Here is a 19,579-nt window from a genome sequence, read left to right as displayed (position 1 = left end):
AATGCCGTGAGAATCAAGGGACTAGTGGCAAGATGTTAATATTAGTGCTTTTTAAAAATGTACTTGAGAAATTAACGGGACTGAAAGTTGATAAATCCCCTAGACCTGACGGCCTGCGTCAGAGTGTTCTAAAACCAGGGGACCAGACTCCGAAGGAAGGGTAGGCCATTGCGACAGCGATGAGGAGGGATATCGTCCTTCAGAGGGTGGGGAATTGTTGTAATTCCCTACCCCAGAGGACTGTGGAGGCTCAGTCGTTTGTGTCTGTTGAAGATCGATAGATTTCTGCATGCTGAAGGTATAGAGGGACAGTGCAGGAAAATGGTGTTGAAGTAGACGATCGACGATCATCCCATCGAATCGTAGAGTGGGCTTGCAGGGCCGAATGGTCACCATCTCCTACTTCTTACGACCTTGAGACTTTATTTTTATCGGAGGAGCTGGATTTGTGAAATTCCGGTTGGTGATTGAATGCTTTGATCAATGAATTAGCAGATACTGCAGTTGATGTTGTTCCATTGATTTGGATCTGAAGGTGAACTTCAGGACGAGATCGGATCTGTGGTTTCATTTTATATATTCTTCAGTTTGGGCAGAAACTGTAACATTTGACATTCCGACCGCTTGTCTTCTGGAAGCGAGTGTTAAACGTTACTTATTATTTTTACTCGATTTTCCGTCATGTTTTCACAAGTAATTTAATTGATTCATTGACAGGATAAAGTGAAAATGATTTGTTCAGCCTCCTGCATGTTTTGGATTTTGTGCCATTGAGCAGACTCGACAGTTTAGTGATTCCAGAATGACGTAGCTCCCTTGCTGATCAAACCAACCCTAGTTTGACCAACTTTGGATTCAGTATCCGTCCTTTGGGAGTTGTGTATATCCAGTCACGTAACAACAACAACTTGTATTTGGGTAGCGCCTTCGATGTGGGGAAGTATCCCGAAGCACTGAGAGCATTATTAGGGCAAAACTTTAGTCAGGGTGGGGTGTGGGGGGGGGGGGTCGGTTTTAAGGAATGTCTTCGAGGAGGAAACAGGGAGAGTGAGAGGTTTGAGGAAGGAATTTCAGAGTTTAGGCCCTTTTTCAGTTGAAGGCACAGCTGCTAATGGTGGAGCGATGCTCAAGTGGCCAAAATTGGAGCAGGATAGAGACCTCGGAGGATTGAAGGTTTGGAGGAGGTTGCGGGGAGGAGAACATCCGTAGAATGGTTTGAGATCCAGGACGGGAACTTTGAGAATATATTTCCTATCTTCTCCCTGGGTGTCTGCTGGATTGGGTTGATGAGTGGAACAGTCCCGGCCACGTGGGTTTGTTCACTCATTATGTTCTGCCCCTTGGAAAGGTCCCAACTCGGGTATCACACACTCGAGATTCCAGTGCCACTTGCTAAGGGAAGCAGCTGACGATCTTCCCCCTTACTTTCCTCATGGCTCCTATCCTGGGGCTGTCTGGTCCCCACAACAACCCTCCCTTCTGATGGAGGGGGGGTGGGGAGAGTTGGAAGGTGGAGGGGGGGTAACGCGTTTCTGACTCCCTGCACACACACCCTCCAGTACACACGGACCCAGTGTCTGTGTTCTGAAGTCTGCATATTCGGGTCGAAATGCTTCAACTTGGTTTTTGATAATGAGTTAACAGTTGGGAGAACTTGACTGTTGCAGTTTTTTGTCCTGTGTTTGCGACAATGGGCGGGATTCTGCAGTCCCCCAGCCCCGTGTTTCACGGTGAGAATGGGCGGGATTCTCTAGTCCCCCAGCCCCGTGTTTCACGGTGATGGGCGGGATTCTGCAGTCCCCCAGCCCCGTGTTTCACAGTGACGGCCGGGATTCTGCAGTCCCCCAGCCCCGTGTTTCACGGTGACAATGGGCGGGATTCTGCAGTCCCCCAGCCCCGTGTTTCACGGTGAGAATGGGCGGGATTCTCTAGTCCCCCAGCCCCGTGTTTCACGGTGACAATGGGCTGGGATTCTCCAGTCCCCCAGCCCCGTGTTTCACGGTGACGGGCGGGATTCTGCAGTCCCCCAGCCCCGTGTTTCACGGTGACGGGCGGGATTCTGCAGTCCCCCAGCCCCGTGTTTCACGGTGACGGCCGGGATTCTCCAGTCCCCCAGCCCCGTGTTTCACGGTGACGGGTGGGATTCTCCAGTCCCCCAGCCCCGTGTTTCACGGTGACGGCCGGGATTCTGCAGTTCCCCCAGCCCCGTGTTTCACGGTGACGGGCGGGATTCTGCAGTCCCCCAGCCCCGTGTTTCACGGTGACAATGGGCGGGATTCTGCAGTCCCCCAGCCCCGTGTTTCACGGTGACAATGGGCGGGATTCTGCAGTTCCCCCAGCCCCGTGTTTCACGGTGACGGCCGGGATTCTCCAGTCCCCCAGCCCCGTGTTTCACGGTGACGGCCGGGATTCTCCAGTCCCCCAGCCCCGTGTTTCGCGGTGACGGGCCGTTTGCTGGCGGTGGGATTCTCTCACACGCCGCTTGTCACTGGGAAACCCACAGACTGGGGTGCGCTGCTGGCGGGAACAGATTCCCAACGGCTGGAGAATTCCAGCCAATATTTCCCTTTTTATGGAAGATGGAAGTATCGATTATTCTCTCTCCTTCACTCTCGATTGCAGCTTGCAGTAGCAAACAACAGGATCATCACCTTACAGGAGGAGACCGAGCGAATAAAACAGGAAAATGCGTATTATTCTGACTCCACGCGGAAGAAGTTGGAAGTAGGTATAATGGGAGGGAATCGCTGTCTTGTCTGAAAATCAAAGTCCCACTTAGAAGATCCTCCATTTAGAAAAACAAAATTAACTTCGACAACAACTTGCATCTATATAACATCCTTATTACAATAAGACACTTCACAGATATGTGAAACAGGCAGAATTTGACACACAGTGACGTTAAGGAGCAGCAAGAGGTGGAAAGATGAAATGAAAATCGCTTATTGTCACGAGTAGGCTTCAATGAAGTTACTGTGAAAAGCCCCTAGTCGCCACATTCCGGCGCCTGTCCAGGGAGGCTGGTACGGGAATTGAACCGTGCTGCTGGCCTGCCTAGGTCTGCTTTCAAAGCCAGTGATTTAGCCCAGTGAGCTAAACCGGCCGCTGGGATGCTGGGAGGGTATTCCAGAGCTGAGGGCCTAGGCATCCGGGAGCTTTGCCTTTGGAGATAACTATGCAGCGATGGCAGAGTTTGTAACGATAGAATCAGCAAATGGTTACAGTCGACACATTCCAGCGCCTGTTAGGGAAGGCCGGTACGGGAATTGAACCCGCGCTGCTGGTCTGGTTCTGCATTACAAGCCAGCTGTTTAGCCCACTGTGCTAAGTCAGCCCCGGCATTTAAAACCCTTTTGAAAACAGCCATTGAATCTGTGCTCCCTTCTCACACTCGGGCGTGCGTTCCGGATCCTAGCCACTTGCTGCAATTTCGAAAAGAGAGATTTTTTCCCGGGCCTTCCCCCCCCCCCCCCCCCCCCCCCTTCTCCCAAACCCAACAAGCTATCGAGCAAAACATATTGGCGGTAAACATGGAGAAAATCTTAACTAGAGTGCACATTGGGACTCTCCATCCCAGCAAGATCCAGACCATTATTCCTGATGGGTTCATAAGTAATCTTTTTTTAAAATAAATTTAGGTTACCCAATTCATTGTTTCCAATTAAGGGGCAATTTAGCGTGTCCAATCCACCTACCCTGCACATCTTTGGGTTGTGGGGGGTGAGACCCACACAAACACGGGGAGAATTTGCAAACTCCACACGGACAGTGACCCAGAGCCGGGATCGAACCTGGGACCTCGGCGCCGTGAGGCAGCAGAGCTAACCACTGCGCCGCCGTGTTGCCCTATAATTGATCTATTTTTTAATGTGTTGATCAGTGTGAATCCTGGTCCTGGCAAAACGTTCAATACTAATGTTGAAAGCAGACCGACTCTGTGTCCGACGATGGACGTTTTGGTGTCTGCCGGTAATTATAGAATGTGGTGCTTCTGATTGGCCACAGTGACAAAACTTTGCTTTCTGCAGGTGGGAGGAAAACTGGACGGGAATGCCGAGGGGCAGACGCACAGACAATCCCGACAGGGGACGGACGATGTACACAGCGAGGCCAGGAAACAACTCAAGGAGGAGACTCAGCTGAGGCTGGTGGGTCACTGCAATGCCGCAGAATCAGACAAACGTATGATTTCGGAGCTGGATTAGGCCATTCGGCCCCTCGAGCCTGCTCCGCCATCTGATAAGGTGGTGGCGGATCTGACTTGTGGCCTCTGCTCCACGTTCCGCTTATCCCCCTCAGCCTTTTGAGTCCCTAGTCGGGCAGGAATTTACCTCTCTCGACCCAAAGTACACAACGACCCAGCAGGCTCCACCGCTCTCTGGGGAAAGGCGTTGCACAGATCCTCTGTGTGAGAGAGAGGATTCCTCCTCCGTGCGAGACTCCTTATTTTTAATCTGTGTTCCGTTGTTCCAATGCCTTCCACAAGGGAAAACATCCTTTCAGTGATCATAGCGCAGTTATAGCACAGGGGAAGGCCATTCACCTAACCTTTTGGGCACTAAGGGGCAATTTAGCCTGGCCAATCCACCCAACCTGCACGTCTTTGGACTGTGGGAGGAAACCGGAGCACCCGGAGGAAACCCAGGCACACACGGGGAGAAAGTGCAAACTCCATGCCAACACCCTCCAAGAGTGACTCCGCTGGTCCCACTTCCCTGCCTCTTCCCTGTAACTATGCAATTTGTTTGCTGTTCAAGTAATTATCTAATTCTCGCACTGCTGCCTCACGGTGCTGCGGTCCCAGGTTCGATCCCGGCTCTGGGTAACTGTCCGTGTGGAGTGTGCACATTCTCCCCGTGTTTGTGTGGGTTTCGCCCCCACAACCCAAAGATGTGCAGAGTAGGTGGATTGGCCACGCTAAATTGCCCCTTAATTGGAAAAAAATGAATTGGGTACTCTAAATTTTTTTTTTTAATTATCTAATTCTCTTCTGGATACCTTGTTTGAATCTGCGTCCACCGTACTCTCCAATCCTAACCTGGGATGCGTACGGTGGTAAATAAGATATGTTTTTCGGTTAAAGTATTAAGTCTTGAGTTCAGAAGTTTGAGAGATTATTTTATTGAAACATTCGATTCGAAGGCGGCTTGATGGGGTAGATGCTGAGAGGATGGTTCCTCTTGTGAGAATATCTAGAAATGGGACACCAGGTTGAAAATAAGGCAGAAATTAGGCGGTGATTTTCGCTTGAGGGTCGTTAGTGTTTGGGAGTTTTTCCTCCTTCCCCCCACCTCCAGAGAGCAGTGGAGGCTGGATCATTGAAGGTTCAAGCCTGAGATTTGTGATTAACGAGGGAGTGGAGGGTTATTGGGAGGCAGACAGGAAAGTGGAGTTCAGGCCACGGCCAGATTAGCCATGATCTTACTGACTGGTGGAGCAGACTCGATGGACTGAATGGCCTACTGCGTAGGAGGATTTGTCCATAGAATCCCTACAGTGCAGAAGGAGGCCATTCGGCCCATCGAATCTGCACCGACCCTCTGAAAGAGCACCCGACCTCGGCTCACTCCCCCGCCCTACCCCTGTAACCCTACCTAACCCGCACATAGAACATAGAAAAATACAGGAACAGGCCCTTCGGCCCTCTAAGCCTGTGCTGAGCCTGATGCTCTAAGTGAAAGAAAACTTTCTGCCCTTACTCAGTCCGTATCCCTCTATTTCCTCCCTATTCATCTACAAACCAGATGCCTCTTAAATGTTGCTAATGTTGCCATCACATCCTCTGGCAGCGCGTTCCAGGCACCCACCACTCTCTGTGTGAAAAATGTACCCCGCATATCTCCCTTAAACTTTCCCCCTCTCACCTTGAACCTGTGCCTCTGTGTAATTGACACTTCCACCCTTGGGAAAAGCCTCTGACTATCCACCCTGTCTATGCCTCTCACAATTTTGTAGGCCTCTATCAGGTCTCCCCTCAGCCTCCGTCTTTCCAGTGAGAACAATCCTAGTTTATTCAACCTCTCCTCATAGCCAACACCCTGGAGACCAGACACCATCCTGGTGAACCTTCTTTGCGCTCTCTCCCAAAGCTTCCACGTCCTTCTGATAAAATAGCTTTCTCATCGCAACAGCAGAGGGTACATAATCTTTGGACTGGGTCAGGAACCTGGAGGAAACCCACGCAGTCACGGGGAGAACATGCAAACAGCACCGAAGGTCGGGATCGAACCCGGGTCCCTGGCACTGTGAGGCAGCAGTGCTAACCACTGTGCTGACTGGCCGCCCCTCCTATTTGTTATGTGGTCTGTTGTCACAGTTGTTTTTTGTCATGTGCTTACGTTGAATTTGCATGGGTTTGTCAGTGGGGTTTCATAAACTCCACTTTACCCTATGTGAGGTTGTTATTTTTTATTGAAATCCTTCGGGGGGGGGGGGGGGGGGGGCACTGACATATTGTTCATTTCCAACTGCCCTGAGAATCCGTTTCATAAATTGCGTGGTTTGTGCGGCCATGCCAAGGGCAGACTAGAATCTGATAGACACCAGACCAGGTAAACACCCGCTTTCCTTCGGGATATCGGTGTTTTCTTTTAACCAACAAATCCAACAGCTTCGTCATCACCTTTTGAGCTTCTTTTTTTTTGAAAAGTGAATTTCAGTCCTGAAATTGGCCGGTGTGGGATTTGAACTCCTACGAGCCCAGTAACATAAACCCTTGCATTTAGTTGTGACTGTGTGTTATTGCACCGTAGTCTCCTATTGATGAAGTTTGGAGGGACAATTTAGCAGCTATTTGTATACAAGATAATGAGCTTCCCCTCAACAGCCCAGTTAGATCCACTACACCGAGTCACAAAAGCATTTGGAGTAACTCTTAACCATAGTCACACTCTTTGGGGGGGGGGGGGGGGTTTGGGGGGTGGAGGGAGGGGGGGGTTGGGGGGGGGAGGGGGGGTGGAAGCATCTGTTTGGGTTGTAGCTACAGGATCTTGGGTGCAAAATAATTTAGTAATTTGTTTTCTGTGGGTTAGAAATTTGACTGCAAATGATGGAGGGGGAGAGAATTTTGTAAATGGTCTGTGATTCACAACACTTGGAGTAATTGGAAAAAATGTAATTTTTGTGAAATGGTCAAGTGGTCATAATGACTTTGTCTTTAGCGAAATATGTCAGCAACACTTTGACTTTGGAAAGATTTGATTGAGCGGTTTCCATCGCCGGGCACTTGGGAAACGAGATTTCAAATAATTGGCAAAAGATCTGGAGGGGGAAATGAGAGTTGTTTTTCTCGCCAAGCGGGTCACATTGGAAGGTGCTGCCTGGAAGGGGCGGTGGAAGCAGATTCAGTAACAGCTTTAACAAGGAAATGGGATAAATACTTGAAACGGCAGAATTTTGGAGGGTTATGGAGAGAGAGTTGCCGGGGGGGGGGGGGGGGGGGGGGGCTGGTTACAGGATGGGACCAATTGGATAACTCCTTCAAAGAGCTAGCACAGACATGATGGGCCAAATGGCCTATAAGACCATAAGGTACAGGAGCAGAATTAGTCCATTCGGCCCATCTGGTCCGCTCCGCCATTCAATCATGGCTGACATGTTCCTCATCCCCATTCTCCTGCCTTCTCCCCATAACCCCGATCCCCATATTAATCAAGGAATCAGCTTATCAATCAAAAACACCAGATTAGTGCGTGAGGTGCTGTTACCTACAGGGCTACAGAGCTGGAAGGTGGAATTAGGCAGAATAGTTTGTTCTTGGAACATAAGAACAGGAGCAGGAGTCGGCAATGTAGCCTCTCGAGCCCGCTCCACCCTTCAATACGATCATGGCTGATCTCATCCTGGCCTCCCCCCGCACTCTGGGGTAGCGGATTCCACTGATTCATGATCCCTATAGCGCCTCCTCCTGTGCTGTGCCAGTGTAACAAACAGCTGCTAAAGAACCAGTATTGGATTCATATCGGGGAATATTCACTTTGGGGAAGTATTTGAGCTTTGTGTGTGTTCTGTGTGTGGCTTTAGGACGTTGAAAAGGAGCTGGAGGTTCAGATCGGGATGAAACAGGAGATGGAACTGGCCATGAAAATGCTGGAAAAAGATATTTGTGACAAGCAAGATGTGTTGGTGACATTTAGACAGCAACTGGATGATGTCCAATCTCTCAACCACGAACTCTCCCAAAAGGTTCAGGTAAGAAAAGGGGGAGACAATATTGCAACAACTCCCATTTCTATCGTGTCCCCAATGCAGACAAACGTCCCAGCTGCTTCCTTGTCAAGCAGCAAGCTGAAAGGAGGTATTGGTGCTGGTGGCTTGGTCACAAGAGGTCGGTGTTAAGGGTTGTTTTAAAGGAGAGGCAGAGAGGTTTCAGGGGGGGAATTCCTGAGCTTCGGGCCACGGTCACTGAAGCAGCGACCACCAATAGTGGAGTCATTAAAATTTAGGATGTGCAGGAGACCAGAATTGCAGGAGCGCAGAGATCTTGGGAGGGGTGTAGGGGCTGGAGGAGGTTACAGCGATAGGGAGGGGTGTAGGGGCTGGAGGAGGTTACAGTGATAGGGAGGGTTGTAGGGGCTGGAGAAGGTTACAGAGACAGGGAGGGGTGTAGGGGCTGGAGGAGGTTACAGAGATAGGGAGGGGGTGTAGGGGCTGGAGAAGGTTACAGAGATAGGGAGGGGTGTAGAGGCTGGAGGAGGTTACAGAGATAGGGAGGGGGTGTAGGGGGCTGGAGGAGGTTACAGAGATAGGGAGGGGGTGTAGGGGGCTGGAGGAGGTTACAGAGATAGGGAGGGGGTGTAGGGGCTGGAGGAGGTTACAGTGATAGGGAGGGCTGTAGGGGCTGGAGGAGGTTACAGAGATAGGGAGGGGTGTAGGGGCTGGAGAAGGTTACAGAGATAGGGAGGGGTGTAGGGGCTGGAGGAGGTTACAGAGATAGGGAGGGGGTGTAGGGGGCTGGAGGAGGTTACAGAGATAGGGAGGGGGTGTAGGGGCTGGAGGAGGTTACAGTGATAGGGAGGGCTGTAGGGGCTGGAGGAGGTTACAGAGATAGGGAGGGGTGTAGGGGCTGGAGGAGGTTACAGAGATAGGGAGGGGTGTAGGGGCTGGAGGAGGTTACAGAGATAGGGAGGGGTGTAGGGGCTGGAGGAGGTTACAGAGATAGGGAGGGGGTGTAGGGGCTGGAGGAGGTTACAGAGATAGGGAGGGTTGTAGGGGCTGGAGGAGGTTACAGAGATAGGGAGGGTTGTAGGGGCTGGAGGAGGTTACAGAGATAGGGAGGGGTGTAGGGACTGGAGGAGGTTACAGAGATAGGGAGGGGGTGTAGGGGCTGGGGGAGGTTACAGACATAGGGAGGGGTGTAGGAGGCTGGAGGAGGTTACAGAGATAGGGAGGGGGTGTAGGGGCTGGAGGGAGGTTACAGAGATAGGGAGGGGGTGTAGGGGCTGGAGGAGGTTACAGAGATAGGGAAGGGGTGTAGGGGCTGGAGGAGGTTACAGAGATAGGGAGGGGTGTAGGGGCTGGAGGAGGTTACAGAGATAGGGAGGGGGTGTAGGGGCTGGAGGAGGTTACAGATAAAGGGAGAGGTGTAGGGGCTGGAGGAGGTTACAGAGATAGGGAGGGTTGTAGGGGCTGGAGGAGGTTACAGAGATAGGGAGGGTTGTAGGGGCTGGAGGAGGTTACAGAGATAGGGAGGGGTGTAGGGACTGGAGGAGGTTACAGAGATAGGGAGGGGGTGTAGGGGCTGGGGGAGGTTACAGACATAGGGAGGGGTGTAGGAGGCTGGAGGAGGTTACAGAGATAGGGAGGGGGTTGTAGGGGCTGGAGGGAGGTTACAGAGATAGGGAGGGGGTGTAGGGGCTGGAGGAGGTTACAGAGATAGGGAAGGGGTGTAGGGGCTGGAGGAGGTTACAGAGATAGGGAGGGGTGTAGGGGCTGGAGGAGGTTACAGAGATAGGGAGGGGGTGTAGGGGCTGGAGGAGGTTACAGATAAAGGGAGAGGTGTAGGGGCTGGAGGAGGTTACAGAGATAGGGAGGGGGTGTAGGGGCTGGAGGAGGTTACAGAGATAGGGAGGGGTGTAGGAGCTGGAGGACGTTACAGAGATAGGGATGGGGTGTAGGGGCTGGAGGAGGTTACAGACATAGGGAGGGGTGTAGGAGGTTGGAGGAGGTTACAGGCATAGGGAGTGGGTGTAGGGGCTGGAGGGGGTTACAGAGATAGGGAGGGGGTGTAGGGACTGGAGGAGGTTACAGAGATAGGTAGAGGTGTAGGGACTGGAGGAATTTACAGAGATAGGGAGGGGTGTAGGGACTGGAGGAGGTTACAGAGATAGGGAGGGGTCTCGGGCTGGGGAGGTTACAGAGAAAGGGAGGGTTGTAGGGGCTGGAGGGAGGTTACAGATAAAGGGAGAGGTGTAGGGGCTGGAGGAGGTTACAGAGATGTGGAGGGTTGTAGGGGCTGCAGGAGGTTACAGAGATAGGGAGGGGTGTAGGGGCTGGAGGAGGTTACAGAGATAGGGAGGGGTGTAGGGGCTAGAGGAGGTTACAGAGATGTGGAGGGTTGTAGGGGCTGGAGGAGGTTCCAGAGATAGGGAGGGTTGTGGGGGCTGGAGGAGGTTACAGAGATAGGGAGGGTTGTAGGGGCTGCAGGAGGTACAGAGATAGGGAGGATTGTAGGGGCTGGAGGAGGTACAGAGAAAGGCAGGCGTGTAGGGGCTGGAGGAGGTTACAGAGATAGGGAGGGGTGTAGGGGCTGGAGGAGGTTACAGAGATAGGGAGGGGTCTCGGGCCGGGGAGGTTACAGAGATAAGGAGGGGTGTTGGTGCTGGAGGAGATTACAGAGATAGGGAGGGTTATGGGGACTCGAGCAGATTCCAGAGATAGGGAGGGTTGTAGGGGCTGGAGGAGGTTACAGAGATAGGGAGGGGTCTTGGGCTGGGGAGGTTACAGAGATAGGGAGGATTGTAGGGGCTGGAGGAGGTTACAGAGATAGGGAGGGTTGTAGGGGGTGGAGGAGGTACAGTGATAGGGAGGGTTGTAGGGGCTGGAGGGGGTACAGAGATAGGGAGGGTTGTAGGGGCTGGAGGAGGTTACAGAGATAGGGAGGGGTCTCGGGCCGGGGAGATTACAGAGATAAGGAGGGGTGTTGGGGCTGGAGGAGATTACAGAGATAGGGAGGGTTATGGGGACTGGAGGAGATTACAGAGATAGGGAGGGTTGTAGGGACTGGAGGAGGTTCCAGAGATAGGGAGGGTTGTAGGGATTGGAGGAGGTTCCAGAGATAAGGAGGGGTGTTGGGGCTGGAGAAGATTACAGAGATAGGGAGGGTTTTAGGAGCTGGAGGAGATTACAGAGATAGGGAGGGTTTTAGGAGCTGGAGGAGGTTACAGAGATAGGGAGGATTGTCGGGGCTGGAGGAGGTTACAGAGATAGGGAGGGTTGTAGGGGGTGGAGGAGGTTACAGAGATAGGGAGGGGTGTAGGGGCTGTGGGAGGTTACAGAGATAGGGAGGGTTGTAGGGGGTGGAGGAGGTTACAGAGATAGGGAGGGTTGTAGGGGGTGGAGGAGGTTACAGAGATAGGGAGGGGTGTAGGGGCTGGGGGAGGTTACAGAGATAGGGAGGGTTGTAGGGGCTGGAGGAGGTACAGTGATAGGGAGGGTTGTAGGGGCTGGAGGAGGCACAGAGATAGGGAGTGTTGTTGGGGCTGGAGGAGGTACAGAGAAAGGGAGGGTTGGTGGAGATTGCAGAGGAAGGGAGGGGTTTGAAATCCAGGATGATAATTTCATAATTTGATAAGTGGCAGGATGGGGAGGCACTAAAGGTCAACCAGTGCGGGGGGTGATGGTAAACATTACTTGGCTTGTGTCCGAGGTAAATGTGGAATGAAAGGAAACCAGTTTATTTGTTAGACGCATAAAGTAACGAGTGAAGTGCATGGCATTAAGGGTAAAGTAGTGGATGGATAGAGAATTGGTTAATTAATAGAAAGCAAAGAGTGGGGGGTTAATGGGTGTTTCTCTGGTTGGCAATCAGTAGCTAGTGGTGTCCCTCAGGGATCCGTGTTGGGCCCACAATTGTTCACAATTTACATAGATGATTTGGAGTTGGGGACCAAGGGTAATGTGTCCAAGTTTGCAGATGACACTGAGATGAGTGTTAAAGCGAAAAGTGCAGAGGATACTGGAAGTCTGCAGAGGGATTTGGATAGGTTAAGTGAATGGGCTAGGGTCTGGCAGATGGAATACAATGTTGACAAATGTGAGGTTATCCATTTTGGTAGGAATAACAGCAAACGGGATTATTATTTAAACGATAAAATATTAAAGCATGCCGCTGTGCAGAGAGACTTGGGTGTGCTAGTGCATGAGTCACAGAAGGTTGGTTTACAGGTGCAACAGGTGATTAAGAAGGCAAATGGAATTTTGTCCTTCATTGCTAGAGGGATGGAGTTTAAGACTAGGGAGGTTATGTTGCAATTGTATAAGGTGTTAGTGAGGCCACACCTGGAGTATTGTGTTCAGTTTTGGTCTCCTTACTTGAGAAAGGACGTACTGGCACTGGAGGGTGTGCAGAGGAGATTCACTAGGTTAATCCCAGAGCTGAAGGGGTTGGATTATGAGGAGAGGTTGAGTAGACTGGGACTGTACTCGTTGGAATTTGGAAGGATGCGGGGGGATCTTATAGAAACATTTAAAATTATGAGGGGAATAGATAGGATAGATGCGGGCAGGTTGTTTCCACTGGCAGGTGAAAGCAGAACTAGGGGACATAGCCTCAAAATAAGGGGAAGTAGATTTAGGACTGAGTTTAGGAGGAACTTCTTCACCCAAAGGGTTGTGAATCTATGGAATTCCTTGCCCAGTGAAGCAGTTGAGGCTCCTTCATTACATGTTTTTAAGGTAAAGATAGATAGTTTTTTGAAGAATAAAGGGATTAAGGGTTATGGTGTTCGGGCCGGAAAGTGGAGCTGAGTCCACAAAAGATCAGCCATGATCTCATTGAATGGCGGAGCAGGCTCGAGGGGCCAGATGGCCGACTCCTGCTCCTAGTTCTTATGTTCTTAAGTGGGCCGCATTTGTCTGAATTGTCTTGCAGATATCTCTCACCAGCCACTGCATTCTCAATGCATGAATTGGCCACCTAGTGACTGTCTGATTGAGGAGAGGTCAGAATCGTCTCTTTGCCAGGTCACCAGGTTCCAAATTGGAATAACTGACACGAAAGGAGGCCCTTCAGCCCCTTGACCCTATCCTGTCCTTTCGGCTCAATCGCTGCTGATCTGAATCTCAACTCTGTAACCTTTAAAAATCCACCAGTCTGTTTTGAAAGTTTCTGTTGACCTGCGGGGTAGTCACCTCTACAGGTGTAAACCCCAGATACCTGACTTGCAACAGGCAGGCGTGCTGAGGGAGGACAACAATTATCTTTGCTATTTCTCACCCACAAATCAGAAACCCTTCACATACAGACTCAATTCGAAAGTCTCAATCAAATGGTCCAAATTTTTCGGTGCAAAAAGATGGGCATTAATGTTTTTGAGCCGGCACTAAACGCGGGTTATTTGTGACTGTCCTCATTCGCCCTCGTTCCACTTTCAACCTTAACAAGCGGACTGTTCCCAGTGACTTAACCCAGAGACCGTTTTCTGTTACTGTAAATTCTGTAGACTATGGCCACGAGAGCTTTTGCTCAACAGAGGCTAGACTGGGGTACTGGGTGCAGTTCTGGTCACCACATCATAGGAAGGATGTGATTGCACGGGAGGGGGTGCAGAGGCGATTCACCAGGATGTTGCCTGGGATGGAACATTTGAGTTATGAAGAGAGGTTGGATAGGCTTGGGTTGTTTTCGCTGGAGCAGAGAAGACTGAGGGGTGATCTGATCGAGGTGGACAGGATTGAGAGGCATGGACAGGGTGGATAGGGAGCAGCTGCTCCCCTTAGTTGAAGGGTCAGTTACAAGTAGACACAGGTTCAAGGTGAGGGGCAGGAGGTTTAGGGGGGATTAGAGAAAAATCGTTTTTACCCAGAGGGTGGTGAGGGTCTGGAGCGCACTGCCTGGGAGGGTGGTAGAGGTGGGTTGCCTCACATCCTTTAAAAAGTACCTGGATCAGCATTTGGCACGTCAGAACATTTAAAGCTCTGGGCCAAGTGTTGGTAAATGGGATTAGGTGGGCAGGTCAGGTGTTTTTCAAGTGTTGGTGTAGCCTCGATCGGCCGAAGGGCCTCTTCTGCTGTGCGTGATTCTGTGAAAGAGACAGAGGCGCGGCATCAAGCTTCAGGCTGAGCAGAGATGGACATTGTCAGCAGCAAAAACCATGCACTAAATTAAACGAACTATATATAAATCGCTGTTACAACTGGTGGGAACCTATAGTCTGTTTTTTTTAAAAGGAGCGAATCATCCAACATCAATTCATACAGCATAGTTACATTACATAGATACGGTTGTAAAATCAATCACCATCTCTTACAGCAGCGTGATTGACTGGGGGAATTTCCCAATCATTTCTGTTCTGGCCAGGAACATAGAAAATAGAAGCAGGAGGAGGCCATTTGGCCCTTCAAACCTGCTCTGCCATTCATCATGATCATGGATGATCATCAAGTTCAATATCCTGATCCCCGCACCCCCAATATCCATTGATCCCTTTAGCCCAAGAGCTGTATCTAATTCTTTCCTGAAATTACACAATGTTTTGGCCTCAACTACTTTCTGTGGTAGTGAATTCCACAGATTCCCCGCTCTCTGGGTGAAGAGATTTCTCCTCACCTCAGTCCTAAAAGGTTTACCCCTTATCCTCAAACTATGACCCCCTAGTTCTGGACTCCCCCACCATCGGGAACATTCTTTCTGAATCTACCCTGTCTAATCCTGTTAGAAATTGATAGGTTTCTATGAGATCCCCTCTCACTCTTCTAAACTCCAATGAATATAATCCTAACCGACTCAGTCTCTCCTCATATTACAATCCCGCCATCCCAGGATTCAGCCTGGTAAACCTTCGCTGCTCTCCCTCCATAGCAAGAATATCCTTCCTCAGATAAGGACATCAAACTGCCCACAATACTCCAGGAGTGGCCTCACCAATGCCCAATACAATTGCAGTAAAACATCCCTATTCCTATACTCAAATCCTCTCGCTATGAAGGCCAACATACCATTTGCCTTCTTTACTGCCTGCTGTACCTGCAAGCTTACTTTCAGCGACTGATGCAGAAGGACACAGTATATCCACATTATGCTGCATCTGCCATGCGTGTGCCCACTCCCTCAGCCTGTCCAAATCCCGCTGAAGCATCTCTGCATCCTCCTCACAGCTCACCCTCCCACCCAACTTTGTATCATCAGCCAATTTGGAGATAATACATTTAGTTCCTTCGTCCAAATCATTAATATATAATTGGGATCCCAGCACAGATCCCTGCGGTACCCCATTAGACACTGTCTGCCAATCGGAAAAAGACCCATTTATTCCAACTCTTGCTTCTTCTCTGCTAACCAGCTTTCTACCCATCTCTTTTTAAAATAAATTTAAAGTACCCAATTAATTTTTCAAATTAAGGGGCAATTTAGCGTGGCCAATTCACCTAACCTGCACATCTTTGGGTTGTGGGGGTGAAACCCACGCAGACACGGGGAGAATATGCAAACTCCACACGCACACTGACCCGGGGCCGGGATTGAACCTGGGACCTCAGCACCGTAGGCAGCAGTGCTAACCACTACGCCACCTTACTGCCTAGCTTTCTATCCATCCCAAGACATTACCCGCAATCCTATGTGCTATAACTTTACATAATAATCTGCCATGTGAGACCTGGTCGAAAGCCTTCTGGAAGTCCAAATAAACCACATCCACCGGTTCTCCCTGATCAACTGTTAGTTACATCTTCAAAGAATTCCAGTAGTTTTGTTAAGCATAATTTCACGTTGTAAATCTATGCTGACTTTGGCTGATTCTACATTAGACTCACTGGTCTATAGTTCCATGTTTAATCTCTACCTCCCTTTTTGAATATGTATTTCAACCTTTATTGATTTTAAGAAAAAGGAACTTTGAATCAACTGTCGATTTTACTGCAGCTAACCAGACTCTGGGCGAGGGAGGAGAGGGTATGTTGATTGTGGTGGAGGGGTGGGTGACGTGGGGGGTGGGGGTGATGTGGGGGAGTGGGGGTGACGTGGGGGGGATGATGGGGGTGGGGGTGACGTGGGGGAGGGGGTTGATGTGTGGGGGTGGGGGGGGTGCTGTGTGTGGGGGTGACGGGGGGTGACGTGGGGGGGGTGATGTGTGTGGGGGGTGGGGGTGACGTGGTGGGGGTGACGTGGGGGGGTGGGGCTGACGTGGGGGAGGGGGGTGATGTGGGGGGGTGGGGGTGACGTGGGGGAGGGGGGGTGATGTGGGTGGGGGTGACGTGGGGGAGGGGGGTGATGTGGGTGGGGGGGAGGGGGTGATGTGTGTGGGGGGTGGGGGTGACGGGGAGGGGGGGTGATGTGGGTGGGGGTGACGTGGGGGGGGTGATGTGTGTGGGGGGTGGGGGTGACGTGGGGGGGGTGATGTGTGTGGGGGGTGGGGGTGACGTGGGGGGGTGATGTGTGTGGGGGGTGGGGTGACGTGGGGGAGGGGGGTGATGTGGGTGGGGGAGGGGGGTGATGTGTGTGGGGGGGTGGGGGTGACGTGGGGGAGGGGGGTGATGTGGGTGGGGGGTGACATGGGGTGGGGGGGGGTGATGTGTGTGGAGGGGGGTGATGGGGAGGGGGGTGACGTGGGGGGGTGATGGGGGTGGGGGTGACGTGGGGGAGGGGGGTGATGTGGGTGGGGGGAGGGGGGTGATGTGGGTGGGGGGAGGGGGGTGATGTGTGTGGGGGGTGGGGGGGTGACGTGGGGGAGGGGGGTGATGTGGGGGGGGGGTGATGTGTGTGGGGGTGACGTGGGGGGGTGCTTTGTGTGGGGGTGACGGCGGGTGATGTGGGTGGGGGGAGTGGGGGTGACGTGTGGGGTGGGGGGGGGGGGTGATGTGTGTGTGGTGCTTTCTTGGTGCTTCTTTGCGAATTGGGATCTCTCTTAAATGTCACAGGGCTCCGATAATGTGATTAGACAGAAGAATGAAATTATTGCTCGTTTGGAGGAGAAGGCAAACCAGATGAACTGTACCATTAAACAACTGGAGCAAAGGTAAATGATCGCAATGTGCAGGTTGCTCAATAAGTGGTTTCCCAGCCATACTTTGGGCAGCAGGTGCTCTGAATGCACGTCTTCACGTTGCAATTAACTCGCCTGCGTCTAAACGTGAGCTTTTTGATGTGCCAAACAGGAGTTGGGTGATTTTCCACTCGGGAATGCTGGCTTCAACACGAGGAGCTCAAATAATCCCAGGTGGAATAATCACCAGGGCTGCAAATCATCTGTTAATGTGAATAAACAGACCAGTGCACCGAGTGCTGCACCCAATGTTTTTAGTACTCGCTTCTATTTCTCTCTCCGCCTCATCCACTTCCTTGACAGCCACGATTGAAGAGAGTGAAAGATATCACCACACCAGGTGGAGATGGGGTACAGATTCATTTCCCCTCCTTTGTTTTATTTGATCATTCCCCCCCCGCCCATGCCTCCATTGTGCATGTACAGGGACCTGACCCGCCCTGGGTGCCTTGCTGACTCTCCAAAACCCCACTTTACCCCCCCCTCGCGTTCTCTGTGACCGCACACCACTATGTTATCGGCTCTGCCGTAATCCAATAAATCAGTTCATGGATCTTCCTATGGCAGTATGGGAATGACGTAAGCAGCGTACCCCCCACGCGTCTGGGATGATAAGGGAGTGAGGTTCGGTATGGGCGACTGATGAATTGAAATATGACAGTGGGCCAGGAAAGATGTCACAAAGTTCAATGTCACGTAATTAAAAGGAAGCAAAATAAATGGTCTTTCCTTCAGCAACCTTACTTTGTCCAAATGTATTTCCCTTTTTTTAAATGCTATCGCAGATGGACAATTTTCCGATTCCAGCCTAGATTTCTCGATTGTAATATCACTGGTAGCTCACATGGAATCTCACAACACTCAAGGATGTTGTTTGATCCCCCTCGTGACTGCGTAGACTCTTTGGAAGAGCTATATGATTACTGTCACTCTCTCCCTCCCTCCCTCCTCAATTCCCTCCCTCCTCAATTCCCTGTGAACCTTTGTCTGTCTGTCCCACACGCTCACTTCCCTCCCTCCTCACTTCCCTCCCTCCTCACTTCCCTCCCTCCTCACTTCCCTCCCTCCTCACTTCCCTCCCTCCTCACTTCCCTCCCTCCTCACTTCCCTCCCTCCTCACTTCCCTCCCTCCTCACTTCCCTCCCTCCTCACTTCCCTCCCTCCTCACTTCCCTCCCTCCTCACTTCCCTCCCTCCTCACCTCCCTGTAAGCCTTTCTGTCTGTCCCGCACGCTCACTTCATTCTGCTGACTCTAAGCCAAACCTGAAAGCTGGACGCTGTGTCCGCCAATCCAAACTGGTGCCAGAATGTAATTTGATCATGGCAGACTGATGCGTCCTGGGTGGAGTGTAAACGCGTTCTGGTCACGCAGACCTAGAGGACCATCAGTCAAATGCGCGTGTGTTATGAAATGGTTTTGTTATGGAAGGGTGATTATGAGACAGGCAGAGTTAGTTCTCTGAGATAGCGGCCCCACGTTTTTGCCTGTTCAAGGAGACAGTGAGAGAGTTTTATTTTTTTAGCCCTCCCTCCATCTTCAATCTTAATGGACATGGCTGCACACACGCCTGTCCTAGTGAATTTAATCCAAACACCACCACCGGGAGTCCTGCGCACTGGGAGTCCTGCGCACTGGGAGTCCTGCGCACTGGGAGTCCTGCGCACTGGGAGTCCTGCGCACTGGGAGTCCTGCGCACTGGGAGTCCTGCGCACTGCGAGTCCTGCGCACTGGGAGTCCTGCGCACTGGGGGTCCTGCGCACTGGGGATCCTGCGCACTGGGGGTCCTGCGCACTGGGGTCCTGCGCACTGGGGGTCCTGCGCACGGGGGGGTCCTGCGCACGGGGGGTCCTGCGCACGGGGGGGCCCTGCGCACGGGGGGTCCTGCGCGCGGGGGGGTCCTGCGCGCGGGGGGGTCCTGCGCGCGGGGGGGTCCTGCGCGCGGGGGGGTCCTGCGCGCGGGGGGGGTCCTGCGCGCGGGGGGGTCCTGCGCGCGGGGGGGTCCTGCGCGCGGGGGGGTCCTGCGCGCGGGGGGGTCCTGCGCACGGGGGGGTCCTGCGCACCGGGGGTCCTGCCCACCAGCTTTGCTGATGGGCTGGATTTACTGTTGTGTTTAATTGTTGTCCCTGCCAGTAAAATAAAACTCCAACCCTCTTATCCAGAAGGGTCATTCTTTGTACAGCGTTTCTTTCCATGCCACCCTGTTGGCCAGTAAGTTGGCAGACGGGTAAGGGCGAGGGTGGGAATTGCAGCGCAGTCTATTTTGCAGAAAAATCCATTCACCGAGGAAACAGTCTTATTTAAACGGCACTCTGTACAGAGTTTATTGGAAAAGTGTCTAAACTACAACAAACCAAAGTCATGGCTAAAGATACAGCAA

At 51.9% G+C, this 19,579-nt stretch overlaps 1 protein-coding gene across 9 annotated transcripts in view; it reads left to right on the top strand.

Annotated features, from left to right (window-relative positions):
• Positions 1-19,579, top strand: part of rufy3 (RUN and FYVE domain containing 3) — an 87,813-nt gene that overhangs the window by 47,222 nt on the left and 21,012 nt on the right. For all 9 annotated transcript variants that reach the window (XM_038792833.1, XM_038792835.1, XM_038792834.1 and 6 more), the window contains 4 exons: positions 2,623-2,724; positions 4,029-4,148; positions 8,023-8,190; positions 17,077-17,174. In XM_038792833.1, the coding sequence (XP_038648761.1) occupies positions 2,623-2,724; positions 4,029-4,148; positions 8,023-8,190; positions 17,077-17,174 (488 nt within the window). The remainder of the gene's footprint in view (positions 1-2,622; positions 2,725-4,028; positions 4,149-8,022; positions 8,191-17,076; positions 17,175-19,579) is intronic.

The sequence above is a fragment of the Scyliorhinus canicula genome, chromosome 3, assembly GCF_902713615.1.
Source record: "Scyliorhinus canicula chromosome 3, sScyCan1.1, whole genome shotgun sequence".
In the NCBI taxonomy this organism is placed as follows: Eukaryota; Metazoa; Chordata; class Chondrichthyes; order Carcharhiniformes; family Scyliorhinidae; genus Scyliorhinus; species Scyliorhinus canicula.
Note: the sequence above shows the minus strand (reverse complement) of the source record. Positions and strands in the feature narration are given on the sequence as shown.